This window comes from Trematomus bernacchii, unplaced genomic scaffold (assembly GCF_902827165.1).
Source record: "Trematomus bernacchii unplaced genomic scaffold, fTreBer1.1, whole genome shotgun sequence".
NCBI lineage: Eukaryota > Metazoa > Chordata > Actinopteri > Perciformes > Nototheniidae > Trematomus > Trematomus bernacchii.
In genome coordinates this window covers 8,819,077-8,834,949 of record NW_022987705.1, presented here as the reverse complement: position 1 = coordinate 8,834,949, position 15,873 = coordinate 8,819,077, and the positions used below count along the sequence as shown (strand labels likewise).

The 15,873-nt window shown below is 43.2% G+C and overlaps 1 protein-coding gene across 9 annotated transcripts in view; it reads right to left on the bottom strand.

Moving 5' to 3' along the window:
* ehbp1l1b (EH domain binding protein 1-like 1b) overlaps positions 1-15,873 on the bottom strand; it is a 32,263-nt gene that overhangs the window by 11,649 nt on the left and 4,741 nt on the right. For 4 of the 9 annotated variants that reach the window (XM_034139931.1, XM_034139934.1, XM_034139932.1 and 1 more), the window contains exons 1-9: positions 14,890-15,064; positions 13,583-13,701; positions 13,165-13,254; positions 11,429-12,224; positions 10,437-10,502; positions 10,190-10,333; positions 8,728-8,902; positions 3,455-3,958; positions 3,017-3,121 (exon numbers count right to left, since the gene is read on the bottom strand). In XM_034139931.1, the coding sequence (XP_033995822.1) occupies positions 3,017-3,121; positions 3,455-3,958; positions 8,728-8,902; positions 10,190-10,333; positions 10,437-10,502; positions 11,429-12,224; positions 13,165-13,254; positions 13,583-13,618 (1,916 nt within the window). In that variant the 5' untranslated portion in view covers positions 13,619-13,701; positions 14,890-15,064. Of the gene's footprint in view, positions 1-3,016; positions 3,122-3,454; positions 3,959-8,727; positions 8,903-10,189; positions 10,334-10,436; positions 10,503-11,428; positions 12,225-13,164; positions 13,255-13,582; positions 13,702-14,889; positions 15,069-15,283; positions 15,338-15,615; positions 15,712-15,873 lie in introns of those variants that run through there. The other 5 variants (XM_034139937.1, XM_034139940.1, XM_034139936.1 and 2 more) reach the window with 4 other exon arrangements.

Genomic DNA, 15,873 nt, shown 5'->3' with positions numbered 1-15,873 from the left:
TTCTTCCTCAATCTGTTGCTTCCTTTCTCTCTCTGCCTTTTCCTTCTCAATCCTTTCTTTCTCCATCTCTTTTCTCTCCTTCTCCAACCTCAGTCTCTCCTCCTTTTCCTTCTCATCCCTTTGCTTTGTTGCTAGCTCTTCCCTCTCCTTCTCCTTTTCCCTCTCAATCCTTTCTTTCCTCTCCTTTTCCAACCTCAGTCTCTCCTCATGTTGTTTCCTTCTTCCTCAATCTGCTGCTTCCTTTCTCTCTCTGCCTTTTCCTTCTCAATCCTTCCTTTCTCCATCTCCTTTCTCTCCTTCTCCAACCTCTGTCTCTCCTCCTCCTTTTCCCTCTCAATCCTTTCTTTCCTCTCCTTTTCCAACCTCTGTTTCTCCTCATTTCCTTTCCTTTCTTCCTCAATCTGCTGCTTCCTTTCTCTCTCCTCCTTTTCCTTCTCCTCCCTTTGCTTTGTTGCTAGCTCTTCCCTCTCCTTCTCCTTTTCCCTCTCAATCCTTTCTTTCCTCTCCTTTTCCAACCTCAGTCTCTCCTCATGTTGTTTCCTTTCTTCTTCAATCTGCTGCTTCCTTTCTCTCTCTGCCTTTTCCTTCTCCTCCCTTTGCTTTTTCTCCAGCTCTTCCTTCTCCCTTTTTATCTTCTTTCTCTCCTCCTCCTTTCCCCTCCTAATCCTTTCTTTTTCCATCTCTTCTCTCTCCTTCTCCAACCCCTCTCTCTCCTCCTTTTCCTTCTCCTCTCTTTGCTTTGTTGCTAGCTCTTCCTTCTCCTTCTCCAACATCTGTCTCTCCTCCTCCTTTTCCCTCCTTTTCCTTTCTTTCTCCAACCTCTGTCTCTCGTCATGTTGTTTCCTTTCTTCTTCAATCTGCTGCTTCCTTTCTCTCTCCTCCTTTTCCTTCTCCTCTCTTTGCCTTTTCTCCAGCTCTTCCTTCTCCTTCTCCAGCTTCTGTCTCTCCTCCTCCTTTTCCCTCTCAATCCTTTCTTCTCTCTCTTTCTCCAACCTCTGTCTCTCCTCATTTTGTTTCCTTTCTTCCTCAATCTGCTGCTTCCTTTCTCTCTCTGCCTTTTCCTTCTCCTCTCTTTGCTTTTTCTCCAGCTCTTCCTTCTCCTTCTCCAGCTTCTTTCTCTCCTCCTCTTTCTCCCTCTCAATCCTTTCTTTCTCCATCTTTTTTCTCTGTTTCTCAAACCTCTCTTTCTCCTCATGTTGTTTCCTTTCTTCTTCAATCTGTTGCTTCCTTTCTCTCTCTGCCTTTTCCTTCTCCTCCCTTTCCTTTTTCTCCAGCTCTTCCTTCTCCCTTTTTATCTTCTTTCTCTCCTCCTCCTTTCCCCTCCTAATCCTTTCTTTTTCCATCTCTTCTCTCTCCCTTTCCAACCTCTGTTTCTCCTCATGTTGTTTCCTTTCTTCTTCAATCTGCTGCTTCCTTTCTCTCTCCTCCTTTTCCTTCTCCTCTCTTTGCCTTTTCTCCAGCTGTTCCCTCTCCTTTTGCAGCTTCTTTCTCTCCTCCTCCTTTCCCCTCCTAATCCTTTCTTTCTCCATCTCTTCTCTCTCCTTCTCCAACCTCTCGTTCTCTTTCCTCTCTGCCTCTTCTCTCTCCTTCCTCTCTCTTTCCTCCTTTTTTATGTTTTCTATCCGTTCCTTCTCCGTTCTCTCCCTCTCTTTCTCCCTCTCCCTCTCCTGCTCACTAGCTGCCAGTCTCAGATTGTCCACCAGACTGAGTCCATGAGAAGTCTTCAGAGCTAATCCAGCCTGTTCACTAATCCTCTGGTGTTCTGTTGTGTCAGAGAAAGCCGTAGGTGGAGACATGTCGACAACAATGGGAATCAGTGGCTCGTCATCTGGCATCTTCACATCTTCTCCATGTAAAGTCTGCTGATCTTCGTCACTTATAAGGAGGCGTGATTGTTCTGCAGAGTGATGGGGATGACCTGTGTCCACAGGTCCAGATGTATGCAGGATGGAAGCCACTGTCTCATAGCTAAAGGGACAGGAAACAACTCTGAGACACGGCTCACCCTCAAATGACCTCAGCAGTCTCTGAACAGTGTGACAGCATGCTTGATTAAGAAGTTTCCATTTTCTCAGACTTTGTTTTGGTGCTTGTCCAAAGCACACAGAGGAAACATGTATTGTTGGTTGCACTGAGAACCACCCTACACTTTCAATAGTGCACAACTTAAGCCCACTGGCATTTCCATCCCCTCTAGCATGATAACAGAAGAAACACTTTATGCATGCAGCTCAGAGAAAGATAACACAGCGTAAAATTGGAAACAAATCCAATGGTACAAGTAAAATGCAATGAATTGATATGGTACTTCAGTCACTTAAAGTGGACCTATCATGCTATATTATAATGATATAGTGTAGGACCATACCTATATAAGGCATATTTATACTTTTTTTTTTCAAAATACCAAACAGATCATGCATTTTAGCCATGCCTCATTTCGCTCAATTTGCACTTTTTTACCCCTGTTTTTGCAAGGGCTGATTCTGTGAGAACAGCACCATCTACAGGCCTGACATATGTACTACAGCTTCTCCAGCGCTTTCGAACGGCAATGGCCGTGGCTGTCTCCTCCTGATTGGTGGAGTTGGCCCAATAGCCGTAGCGCCACTTTCCTGACGTCAGGACAGTGTTCAAATCTGGATCAGTTTTTATCAGATCCGTTGCAGCCCCTTTTTTTAGAGATTTGGGTATGGAGGAAAATAGAGAGGGTTGTGTTTTCTGACACTTGGTGAGTTCCCTGGAACACCGGGGACACATATTCATGTATAAAAGACGTACAAAAGTGCATTTTGCATGATAGGTCCCCTTTAAGTTAAATGTAATCCCTCTTTTTGAGTTTTACTTGATGAAGTAATATTGCTTTTTGTTGTTTTGACTTGTTTTTTACTCAAAGGTCGTAGCAGTAGTTTTATTCAATGGCGTGTTCTGACTTTATCTAAGCTTGGACTACTGAAATGTTTTCATAACGCCCCACACACACAAAACTCATAGCAGGACAGAAGGACTGACTCACCCTCTATAAAACACCCCAACTACCGCTGACATGAAGCCAGCCGGAGCCTCCATGTGCTGCTCCGCAACACACACATCTGCCTCTGTGTGTGCACATTTCTGGGCACTACCACACACACAGACACGCACACAATGTACTCTTGTGAAACCTCTCATCAAATAAGTCAGTTTAAACAAACAGCAGACAGAAGTTGAGATGAAGTTAACTAAGCAATGGTTAGGCTGCAGCACCACGTGAGTCAGTACATGTGCAGGACAGGTGTGTGTGTGTGTGTGTGTGTGTGTGTGTGTGTGTGTGTGTGTGTGTGTGTGTGTGTGTGTGTGCGTGTGTGTGTGTGTGTGTGTGTATGTGTGTGTGTGTGTGTGTGTGTGTGTGTGGTGGTTTGCAAGCAAAAGCAAATATGTCATGCCGTGCTGCAAGAAACCGTCACTGACTCACCCCCCTATTACACCACCCTCTTCCTCCTTCTTCTCATCCTTCTCTTCAGTGTTCTCACTACTCTCCGTCCCTCTTTCCACTGTGGTCTCCTCCACTGCCGCCCACAGCTGCTTCTCCGCCTCACACACTGGCTCCTTATTGTTGATGAGACTCTCCTGACCGCCAGTCACGGCCTCGGATGGTTTCCCCTCATCTGCTCCCTCCTGTTGTGGTTTCCCCGGCTGGAGGACTTCTTCCTGCCGCAGTTCTGGTTCTGGTTTTGAGGGAAGCAGCGGCTCCAGCGCCAAAGCCGTATGCTCAAAGGCTGGTTTGGGGGAAACTTCGGTTGAGGTTTCTGGTTCCACGCTGGGTCCTTCTGGCTCTTTGGGGTCCTCTTTGTTTGGTGGTGCGCCGGGTTCAGCTGGAGTTGGGACAATGTGAGGTGTTTCTGAGTCTTTTGTTGTGATTGGCTGGGGCTCCTGCTTCACAGCCGTGTCCACCTCAGCAGCATCTTGTTTTTGTGAGCTAGGAGAAAAGTAAAAAATCACATGAAAACACAGCCTTTACAGTTTTGGGGCCTATTCTATCATTAAGAAGCCAGACCACCAGCGAAGCAGACACACTGATAGTCGTAAAGACAGACAAAGCAGACAGACAGACAGACGTCCCCTTATCCATTCTTACCCTCTGCACAAAGGTTTTGTACCCTCGTTGGCAGAGCATTTTTCAGGTATATCTTTCCCATTTCTCCCTTCTAGCGATTTCCACACAGGAGTCTCCGCATCAGACCGCCTCTGTGGAGCTGGCACCAGGGTCAACACCTCTAATGTGAAAGGTTTATCCTGAAAAGTGGGGCCTCGTGGAGGACATGTGGCAGATATTTTCTTTTCTGGGCCAACCGTTTTTGGCAATGAACCTTCCTTTAACAGAGAGGGTTGCCCCAAACTAGAATACGGGGAGAAAAATAAATATATAGGATGAGATGAAGGGTGGGGGGCATGGTGGTATGAAAAAAGAGTTCAGCAGGAATAAGAAAGACATAGGAGGAAAGCCATTTAACAACAGAAAAAAATAAAAGTAGGGGTGAGCGATACCACACAATTTAATACTTAGTATTCCCAGGCCAGGATTACTGATTTCAATGTTTTTTGTTATTGGAAGAGCAAACAAAAACACTGTGATTCATTGGGGAAATGCATCATTATTACATTTTAATTGCATGGTGTCATTGGAGATTAGTATTTTCTTTTGTCTATTATTTACATGCATGGTAAAATGCAATATATGAATGGTAAATAAGGTAATTTGAATGTATGATGCACACACAACAGCAGCAAAGAACAGATCTAGCAACTCAAAACAAGACTCAGTATCGATGGTATCTATATCATTCTTTGGGGATCAATCTACCCCCCCGTACCACATAGATAATCAATAAGGTCTTACAAGGGCAAAGAAAATAATCACAACAAAAAAGCAGAGCAATAATCAAAAACAGAAATGTTAAATGTTTTAGTTAACCAGTATTAAAGGTGGGGTAGGTAAGTTTGAGAAACCGGCTCGAGATACACTTTTTGTTATATTCCATGGAATGCTCTTAACATCCCGATAGCAATGAATATCTTAAGTGCTTTGACAAAAAATCCATTAAAAAATGTCATCTGTGGAAGCCGTAGTACTGTAAAAAGCACGACCAATCATTTTAGCCGGCCCGGCCTCCCTGTGTCAGCCTTCCATCTGTGCACAAAGTTATCTCATTGGTCATGTGGGCGTTCGTGTGTGTTGGAGGAGGGGCTCTGTAAGGAAGTGGCAGATTTTTTCCGGCTGCGTATTTTCAAATTTTAGCGCACTCGAGCTGGTTTCAATTACCTACCCCACCTTTAAAACAAAGTGAATTTAAAGTAATTTTTCAAGGAAAACAATTGATTTTATTTGATGATTTAGAAAGAAAATGACAGCCATTTAAAGTATAAAAAAATCACCACCGACAGTGAAAATGTAACTTTTCAGTGGTGCAACTCACCGCTCATTGGAGGCGGAGCTTGGTTTATTGACAGATTGAAGGGTCATGACTCTGTCTTGTGATTGGCGGAGAGTTTGATATGACCGTTGCTCGGATGTACAGCTGGTTTTGTCCGGAGCAGGAAGTGGAGTCTGTGGTCCATCTGTAGGAGCTGTGGGCAGGTGTGTGAGACTGGGAGGAAGGAGGTCAGTGTTTAGCAGAGGAAGTGGCAGAGAAGGAGACACCAGAGTCTTCATCTTCTGCTTGTCCTCATCTGACTTGTTGGCCTCCTTCCTCCTTTTGTCTTCCATCTCTTCCTTCTTCTGTTCCACTTCTTTATTTCTCCTTTCTGCTTTCTCTTTCTCCTCTCCAAGTCTCTTCTCCTCCTCTTCCTCCCTTTTCTTCATCTCAGCCTCCTTTTCCTTCTGCTCCTTCAAGAGTCTCTCTTTCCTCCTCTCCTCCTCTTCTTCACTTCTTTTCTCCTCTGCTTTTTTCCTCCTCTCCATCCTTTCCTTCTCTTTCTTGACGAGTCTCTCCTCCTCCCTCTTCTTCCTCACCCCTTCTGCCTCCTTTTTCTGTCTCTCCTCTTCCTCTTTCCTCTCCTCCTCCTCCCTCTTCTTCCTCACCCCTTCTGCCTCCTTTTTCTGTCTCTCCTCTTCCTCTTTCCTCTCCTCCTCCTCCCTCTTCTTCCTCACCCCTTCTGCCTCCTTTATCTTCCTCTCCTCCTCCTGTACATGTCTTTTCTGTTCTTCCTCCTCCATCTTCCTCGTCGCCTCCTCTCCCAGGAGCCGATGTCTCTCCTCCTCCCTCCCCTTCCTCTTCTCCTCAAACACTCTCCTCTCCACCACAAGTTTCTCCTCCTCCTCTTTCATCTTCCTTAAGAATCTCTCTTTCTCCCGCGTCCTCTCTTCCTCCCTCCTTCCTCTCTCCTTCTCCCCCTCCACCTCCAGAAGTCTCCTCTGCTGCTCTCGTTTCTTCCTCTCCTCTTCATCCCGTGTCCTCTTGTCCTCCCTCTGCTTCTCTTGTTTGTCTCTCCTCTCAATAAGGAGTCTCTCCTCCTCGCATCTTTTCCTTTCCTTCTCCTTCTTGAGCTCCTCTTCCTCCTGTAAGAGCCTCTTCTTCTCCTCCTCTAACAGTCTCTTCTTCTCTTCTTCATGCTTTCTCCCCTTTTCCTGCTTCTGGAGAGTCACTTTATGTTCTTCATCGGTCCTCCTCTTTTCCTCCTCTTGTTCTTTCTCCCTCTTCTTCTCCTGCTCTGCCTTCATCTTCACCTCCTTGTCGGTCGCTGCTCCTTCTAACTTCTCATTTTCTCCACCGGCCTTTTCACTGGTTTTCTGTTCAAGACTGCAGAACAGATAAACAATATTCCTTAAACCTAACTGTGTGTGTGTGTGTGTGTGTGTGTGTGTGTGTGTGTGTGTGTGTGTGTGTGTGTGTGTGTGTGTGTGTGTGTTTATTATCTGCATCACCAGTTCACATTTTGCAACCTTCTTATTTATTTGATTTGTATCTGCAGATATAAATACTCACCCTGGAGGACACCTTTTAATAGTATCCCGCTTCGAGTCATCCTCTTCCAGAAACAACCCCCCTGATTCATGCGTCTGGTTGAATGACTCAAAGATGATGTCATCAAAGTCAGGCTCAGGCTCAGGCTTTGCCAGTGGCGGCTTTTCGGCCTTAAAGGCACTTATAATCACACTTGTTTCATTGGTTGACCTTTTCAAATCAATTTCCCCCTGAGCGCTCGAGTGTTTAGGAGTGATAAACGCCGCCACAACATTGGTGGAGGTCTGCAGAGGGGTGGAGCTCTCACAGCAGGAGAAGGGCCACGGAGGGGGCGGGGCTACTATCAGCTCTGAGTGGGCAGGACTGGGGGCAGAAATGTTGGAGGTCAGCCGCGAGAGATGAGAGGGTGAGATTTCACGATGCCGAGCGTGCAGGAAGTGATTAAGGGGGGGGGGGAGTTAGCCCAGCAGGCCACAGAGCAGACCCTAAAGTTATTCCAAGGTCAATGCAACAGGAGGGTACAACACACTTTGCAGCTGTTAGCCCACTGTTAGCATCAAAGAAGCACAAACACCAAGCACAGAGCAACCACAAATCCTTGAGCAATAGTGTCAGTAAAATATTGATCAACAAACACAGTACATTTTTTGTTAACCACAAGATTGTCGGCAAGCTGAAGCAGGTTTGTCTCAGTCAGCACTAAATAGCGTGGTGTCATTTGGATTATAATGAGTTTCAATAGCATTGAAACAGAGTTATAGGAGATCAATATGCTCAGGGCTGTCGGTTTATTCGAAAGCTACCACCAGCAGTCAGTTAGCTAAGCAAAGAACATATAACTTTGCTTGTTTATGTGCAAGACTATTTCTGGGCCGGTCATAGTTACTTCATGGACTTTCTGAAGTGTATTGTACACATTAACCAAAGCAGATTAGGTGCTGTTTTTTGGGACAGAGCAGGGTTAGCTATTTTCCCTGTTTCCATTGTCTATGCTATGCTAAGCTAACTGTCTCCTGGTTGAAGCTTTATATTTAACAGACAGACCTACAGTAAGACCAGTATCAATGATTTAACCCTTTGCCAAAAAGCGAATGAGCGTATTTCCCCAATTGCTGGTCTATTTTCAAAGCAATCATGGCATTTCAAGCATCCAGCCCATCTCAAAGTGTATAGATGAACTCTCTATGCTTGCTTTTATGAGTCTCTGTGTCCATGTTTCTCCCAAACTCTGCTATCTGCCACCAGTTTTCAAGACGCCTCTTCTTTAGCTCTGTGGTCTGCTGACACATTTTGGGTGTTTCTCAATCGCGAGTACGCTTGCTTGGTAGCACATGTCTGCCGAGCATCTTGCTTCAGAAGCGAGTCAAGAATACTTCCTGACATTTGGAAAACAAAGAGTGGAACAGGCTAGCAAGTGTGCAGGTGTGCGTCATATGATAGGCCCCGCCTTACATTTTCCGCCACAGATTTTGGAAATTGGTCCGTGCGCAAAGCATTGTGGGGATTTTAAGACCGCGGAGTCTACTCATGTGCAGCCTCGATATTTCTCCAAACGGAGTACGCCGGGCTCGGTAGATTTCCAAGTATGCTGGAGATTGGAACAGTACTTCGGCGGCACTCGATGACGTAGTATGCTTGAAATAGTGGCTCTGCAGCAGCTTTACTCGCGATTGAGAAACACCCTTTGACTTCACACAGCATTTCGGGGCCAAACAAACCTCTTAAAGATCCAAACCAAGCAACCTAAATGTAAACACTCATGTGATTCATCCCATGACCTCACCTGATCCTTGTTGGTTCAGCTTTGTTTTCTGGGATGGCTGCCTTTGAATCCTGGGCTGGTCTGATTAGCTGCTGGGATACTCTGAAGTTGGCCTCTGTCCGGTTCTTTTGAGGAGAACACTCGTCTTGGCTCGAAGTTGTTTCCTCGTCTACTTGAGTGAGGGGAAACAGTGAGCCTAGAAAAAGGACAGATGATGAAAGATGTTATAAGCAAAGGAAATAAAGGGGAAAAAAAGCGAAAGCAAGGTCTGATGAAACATATTCCTCTTTGAGGGATCGCTGCAAAAAAGAAGAGTTTAGTTATTTAGCTTAAAAATGCTTACACATTAGACATCTTCATTATATCAATTAGCACAACTCAATTGGCTCAAATAAACGGAGTTAGGATTGTTTTCATTTGATTGCTTATGGAATGGCTGTTGAGTGAATCAGCTGCAGGAAGTTCATTACTTTCACAATAAAAGCTTTGCACCGACGAGCTCTTATTGTGACGGTACAGGAAGTGCAATGTGTTCTGCTCTCAGCCTCTGATTGGGTCACTGAGAGTGATGTCACCCCCTGTGCCCACTGATCTTGCCTCCTGATTGGTCCTGACGGAGGACATGATCTGATTGGTCAAAAACACATAAAATGTTTTCTTAGTTTAATTATTATTTACTAACCCTAACCAAAAAACGAGAAAGATGAAGAATATTTTGTGAAAACATGAAAGTTGCATGTTTTATAATTTAATTCAGTGAGGTAGAGGATGATGTGCCTCTTTAAATATCTAAAGGGACGCTGTCTCCAGTACCCTTGTAACACTGAGTTTGGACCCCAAAAAGTATGATAATACAACTTCTGATAGTGTTGCAGAAAAAGACTGTGTTGTCACTTGTTTTTTTATAATATAATGAAAAAAAAACTGTAACTTAGTCATTGATTAAATGTGTGCTCCTAAAACAAATACCAATAAAGGTATTTTATTAGGTCTGTTTTTTTTATGGTGCTATGACTTTATACTGAATTAACATTTCTGAAATCTTGACCATGGTCTTTGTGTCTTTTTGTCATGCATTAAATGTACAGAGCGCCACTGCTTGTACCTGACTGACAGGAGCTGATGGGAGCAGGAGGAGCAGAGGGAGAAACAGCGAGCTGAGTGTGAGCAGAGGAGAATAAAACAGAGATGGAAAGAGAAGAGGAGCGAGAGGGTGAGGAGCGAGGGAGGGAGGCAGTGAGGGCTGGAGCCTCGGGGTCACACAGGGCATCGAGGTCGGGACTACACAGCAGAGGGACAGTGCTGATGTCACTTCCTGATGTCAACCACGACCCCTGAGCACCTGAGGAGATCAGAGAGGAAGGGACAGGGAAGAGGAGGTGGAGATATGGGAGGTAAGGTGAGGCAGGTTCATATAGGAACAAGAGAAATGATGGTGGATGAAGACAGAGGAGAGAACGAGTATATTTCTGACATTGGTTACCTCTCGGGGACTCTGAGATAGAGGGGTGAGATTTAGGGAGATGAGAAGTTGATTCATGAGGAGGGGCATCAGCAGAAAAAGGAGAGGGAGAGGAGGGGCGATCGATTGACTTGACGAGCTGAGGTCTGAAAATGTGAGCATGGCCTAGAGAGGACAGACGATGATTTTAGAAGCATAACAGAGAAATTAAGAAAATTATTTTTAAAAGATAATTAGTAATGGATCTCTTTTCACAGCAGAGACAGACCAGAAAGTGAAGTAAGATCCTCTTTGGTTTGAACCTCTTGGGGGCGCCGTTGGTGTGAAACAGGAACTATGGAGAGGACAGGAGGGTAGAAAGAGAAGTGATGAGCAAAAGAGGAACGAAAACAAAAGGAATAAGCAAAGAGTGAAAGGGAAACAGCTTGGCTAATTATTTATCATGCATTGTACTCATTGTTCTACACTAGAGAACTGATCTAAATATCTCTGTTTGCTGCAGTCTCATCAGTGATTAGCAGTTTCAAAGTCATCAAAATGCTATTAATGTACAATTAAGAAGGCTGAATTAAATATCTAATTTTCTTAATGTTCCATACTTGCAAAATGTTTTTTTATTCACTTTAATCTCTATGATGTAAAAGTAAAATGCTTAGGCAACTGTGTAAGGGCCGGTTGAACTCAATATATATTGGACACATTTTGTTATGTTATACAATTTACTGTAAATATATCATGTAATTTTTCCATATTTTTAATAGATATTTTCTATATTTTCAATAGATTTATTAGAGAGTCTAAGAGATATATTCTAGTAGCCAGGCCAGTGTTATTTTGAAAGAAGTTTAGGAATAATGTTGTGTGTTGATAGTATGAGATTGAAAGTGTGGACTGAAACAGAACTGTCAAACTTTTAGATTTAGATCCGACTCACTTCCTTGGTGGTTGGATTTAAATATTCAAATAAACCTCCAGTAAATATGTTTCCTGCGTCCTGCTGTGTTGTGTTCACTGGTGGTATTTTGCCCAGAAAATATAATTGAATAGGTCAGATGTGTGAGATACTGCAGCACTAACAAGACATACAGATGTTTAAATCTAAATTCTGTAAACTGATCTTCCTCACTATACTGTACATAAACATTATACTACTACACACTGTATTGATCTTTCTCAAATAACATGGGCATGACTCTTAATCATGTGGAACACAAGGTCAAAAAAGGAATCAGTTTTGTGGAAAAGCCAAAGTGTTGATACCTTTTCCTGAGCCTGACTGGAAGATTCTGGGCAGAGAGGGAGGCTGAGAGAGGCTCCGGGTGAGAGTAGGGCGAGAGGATGGAGGTTCAGATGTCAGGGTGGGATTTGATGGAGAGGAGGAACTATGGGGGAGTAGCTGGGATGCAGTAGAGGTGGTATTATGGGTGAGAGTAGTGGATACAGTGAGGGAAGACCTATGAGGAGCTGTGGAGGTTGACGTTACGGTAATTTTGGGTGATGATAAAACAGGAGAGTGAAGTTTGGGAGTTAATGAGGTGATATCTGTTTCGGAGGCACCTGGTGGCTTAAAAGGCACATTGGAGGGGGTATTTGAGGAGGAATTAATGGGAACAGAGGGCAAAGAAGGCTCCACTGTGGCAGCGGGTGAAGTAGGAAGAGATTCAGAGCTTTTAGGTGCAGGGTGAATAGAAGAGGAAATGTTTTGAGAAGACAACGTAATTATAGGGGCTTTGGAGGCTTTGGGGGGACGGAGGTTTGGCAGGAGCAACATCCTGTAGAGGCAGGACAGGGGAGGCACTCTGGGTGGAGGGCGGAGCCACTGTGGGCTGGGAGCTTGGAGGAATAGGGAGTGGGATAGAAGAAGAAGCCTCAGAGAGGAGAGGGGTGGAGGATGTTTTATGCTTGGATCTGGGTGAGGGCTGAGGGGAGGGACCAGGGGATGGTTGGATCTCTGAGGTGAGGGAGTGACGGCTGCGACGGGGCGAGGGGCGAGGAGCGATAGGGAGAGGAGGGCGGCAGAGGACCGCAGAGGAAGGGCCGCCATCACGCCCACAGGCTGGATGGGTAGATGGAGGATGGAGGAGGATCAGTGAGGGAAGATTTTTGATGGAAGAGATGAAAAAGACAGAAGGAAATGGTCATGAATAAAGAATGAGAATGAAATTAATGTTTTTCTGGTCTTTCCATATTGGGAGATATGAAAGAGAATGAGGGCCACATGGGAAATAAATGTGGTATGTGAACAAAAGTAAAAAGAAAAATGTGAGTTCTGATTTTTGAAAAATGTCAGAATTTTGAGAACAAATCCTAAATCTCAGAATTTTCATAGTTTTAGTTTTTCCTCAGAATTCTGACTTTTTTCTCAACAAGAAAAAAATCACTTTTGGTGTGGCCCTAAAACTCTTCCGTAGTGAGTTGATTAGACTTGGATTCTGTAAAACATTGCAGTTGTTAATGTGTACACATCAGTGGTGCAAAGTACACTCAGTGCATGTACTTTAGTGCTGTGGTTTAGTAGAGTTTGGAGGTACTTTTCTTGCGAATTTACATATTCTCCTTATTTATTAAACGTACAGTACATGTATCAATAACATCTGAAAAAGGCTGTCATGCATTCTAAAAAAAGAAATGTCCAGGACAAGTAATCAGTTGTCAGAGTTACGGTTATATGTGGTTCGGTTACACTTGTTAGAGAAATGTGTCTCTGAATACAATAACCTCTATGTGTCATGCAGCTAAATCTTTTCACGCCTCCAAACAAACTTCCAACAGATTGGTGGCATTAGTGTGCCATCACATGATTCTCAAAAATGTCTGGATGAGAAATATGTGGTATGCAGAACAAATAGCATGAATGTGTGAAATATGGTTATATAAACTGAGCCTCCCAATAACAGACAGGGAGACAGAGTTCCTGTTCCCACCTCCGCCTCTCAGGAAAGAGAAACAAACAGCAGGCGTCGGTGAAAGAAAGGGCAAGAGGAAGAGGAAGCTACCTGAGGCTGGAAGAGAGAGTCCAACAGAGTCTCGTTTGCCAGGTGGAGGAGGAGCAGGGCGATTTGGGCGAATGAGAGTGTGTGGGACGACTGCCCGGTCAGAAAAGAGTAGAACAGAAGAAGTGTTTGCAGGAAAAAGAGGGTAGAGAAGGAAAAAGGTCAGGAGAAATACTTCACAGTGAAGATCACAGAGAGACGTTGTGAGTTCACTGGTTTTATTTTGAAAGAAAGTTGGATGTAATTAGTCAGAACTGAGGCAATCCTAGCAGATGAATAGGCCTTTAGACTTGGTTAAACAGCCAAAAACTGCAGCATAAGACATACTACATTTTAATTTAAAAAGGCCAAATATGAACAAACACAAATGAGCAGATACTAATTATCTAGTTGGAAGCAGTGCTTGTATAAGTCAGCCTACCTGTAGCAGTGATAGACTTCTTGTCCTCGTCTTCATCGCTCTCGTTGAAGTCGTCCATGTTGCCGATGTCTGCAGGTTTCACACTCATCAGGCTGGCCAGACTCTGCATGTCTTCATCACTGAGGGACAAGAACAAGAGAGGGAAGATTACAGGGCTGCAACTAATGATTATTTTTTATGGAGGATTAATGTATTACTTGTTTGCCTACAAAATGTCAGAAAACGATGAAAAAGGTTGATCAACTTTTCTACAAGCCAGAGACAATGTTTTTTATATTTCTGTTCTTGTGCTTATTTTTTATTTTTGCAAAAGATATTCAGTTTCCTTACAAGGATTAAAGAAAACGAAATATAAGAAGGGAGAATAATAGTTTCTGACAATTTGGACTCTTTTTCTTTAAAAAAAACGATATAACAAAACCAATTAAGCAATTATCATAAAAGCTGTCAAATACTTGAATAGAAGAAACATATTGATACATCTTTGCAGCTCTAGAACATAACTACACCATCATTACTTATTGATACGTTTATGACTTTATATATATCTCCACAAACAGGACACTTCTTCTCCCTGGCCTTCTAGTCAGAGCGGAGCACGACTCCTGACTTTTCCCTGTGTTTTTTATATATATCTGTTGTAATTTATTGTCTTTTATTGTGATTGTAGTAATGTGTTTTTATTACATGTACAGCACTTTGGCTCGACCAAAAATCGCTTTTAAATGTGCTTTATAAATAAAACTTGATTTGATTTTGATTTGATTTGATTACAAATAATATGGTAGGTATATAAAATGTGACTATATGTATGAATCACCTGTGGACTTTAATTGCCCACAAAAACCTATACACAAATACAGAAGAAACTCTTGTATTTAAGTATTCTCTCTTTACTTTCAAGTATGTAATGTTCAATCAATCAATCAATGTTTATTTATATAGCCCAATATCACAAATGTTACATTTGTCTCAGTGGACTTCACAGTTTGTACAGAATATCAGTATGACAATACGACACCCTCTGTCCTTAGACCCTCACATCGTACAAGGAAAAACTTCCAGAGAAAAACCCCACAGTTTAAAGGGGAAAATGGGAGAAACCTCAGGGAGAGCAACAGAGGAGGGATCCCTCTCCCAGGACGGACAGACGTGCAATAGATGCCGTGTGTAAATCGAAGAGATAATACAATAATGTTGAAGCACTACTGTCTAAGTAATGTCATAAACATCCTAAACACATGTTGTTGTGACTTTAAATACTACTGCTAAAGTAAGTGGTGGGAGAGGATACAACTACTACTCACGTAGCTTTCCCCTCTCGAACAAAGACACATGACAGCGACAGCTTGAGCGTGGCCTCCACCACTTTGACCGACAGCGGCTTCAGCTTCAGCGTCAGGTCGGTCTGGGTCGGCGTCGGACTGGCAAACCGCTTCAGGTTGATGTCTGCAGAGGCCAGAACCTTACGATGTCCCTTGCTCTCCTTTACATGACCAATAAAAACAACCATAGTACTTTTAATTACATCTGACTATATCTGAGTAGACTTACAAGCAAAAGCTGAGTGGTCAAAGATACTTACACCCAGTAGAGACTAAATGGTTACTAGTAGCTTTGAACTGTGGTCCCTATCAATGTACCAAATGTCTTTTCTATGTCTTCAATACAAATATATTTAACAAAAAAAAAGATACTTACACCCTCAATGACAAAGGTCCACTCTTTGTCCTCAAACTCATCAGCATTGACCTCCTGTAGAGACGAAAAATAAATATCAATTTGGAGTCAAACATCCTCTCCACCCATTATACATACTGTGCATCCACCTAACTATATATATACTACATATTAATTTCCTTGTAAATGTTGACATCTACTAACTGGATGACTTTATCATCTATCTATCTATCTATCTATCTATCTATCTATAAATTGTCTTTTCATTTCTAGTTTCCAGTAACATATTGTGTGGGGAGGCATCTGCACTACTTATATTTCCTGTATTAATTCTGCAGTTTGTGTCTTGGTACCTTGAAGAGAGTAACAGAGATGTCAACGTTCTCTGGGACGGGCCACACCACCATGCCTCTGTAGGGGTTCTTGATTCCAGGCTGCCAACTGTGGAGCTGTGATACAAATGAAACATTGGTGAGACTGCCAGTCGAAGAAGTACTCAGACCTTGTACTGAAGTCAATGTCATAGTAACACAGTAACGAAATACCGACTAGTTAAAGTCCTTCATGGATAATGTAACTTGAGAAAAAAGTACATAAATTGGCATCAAAAT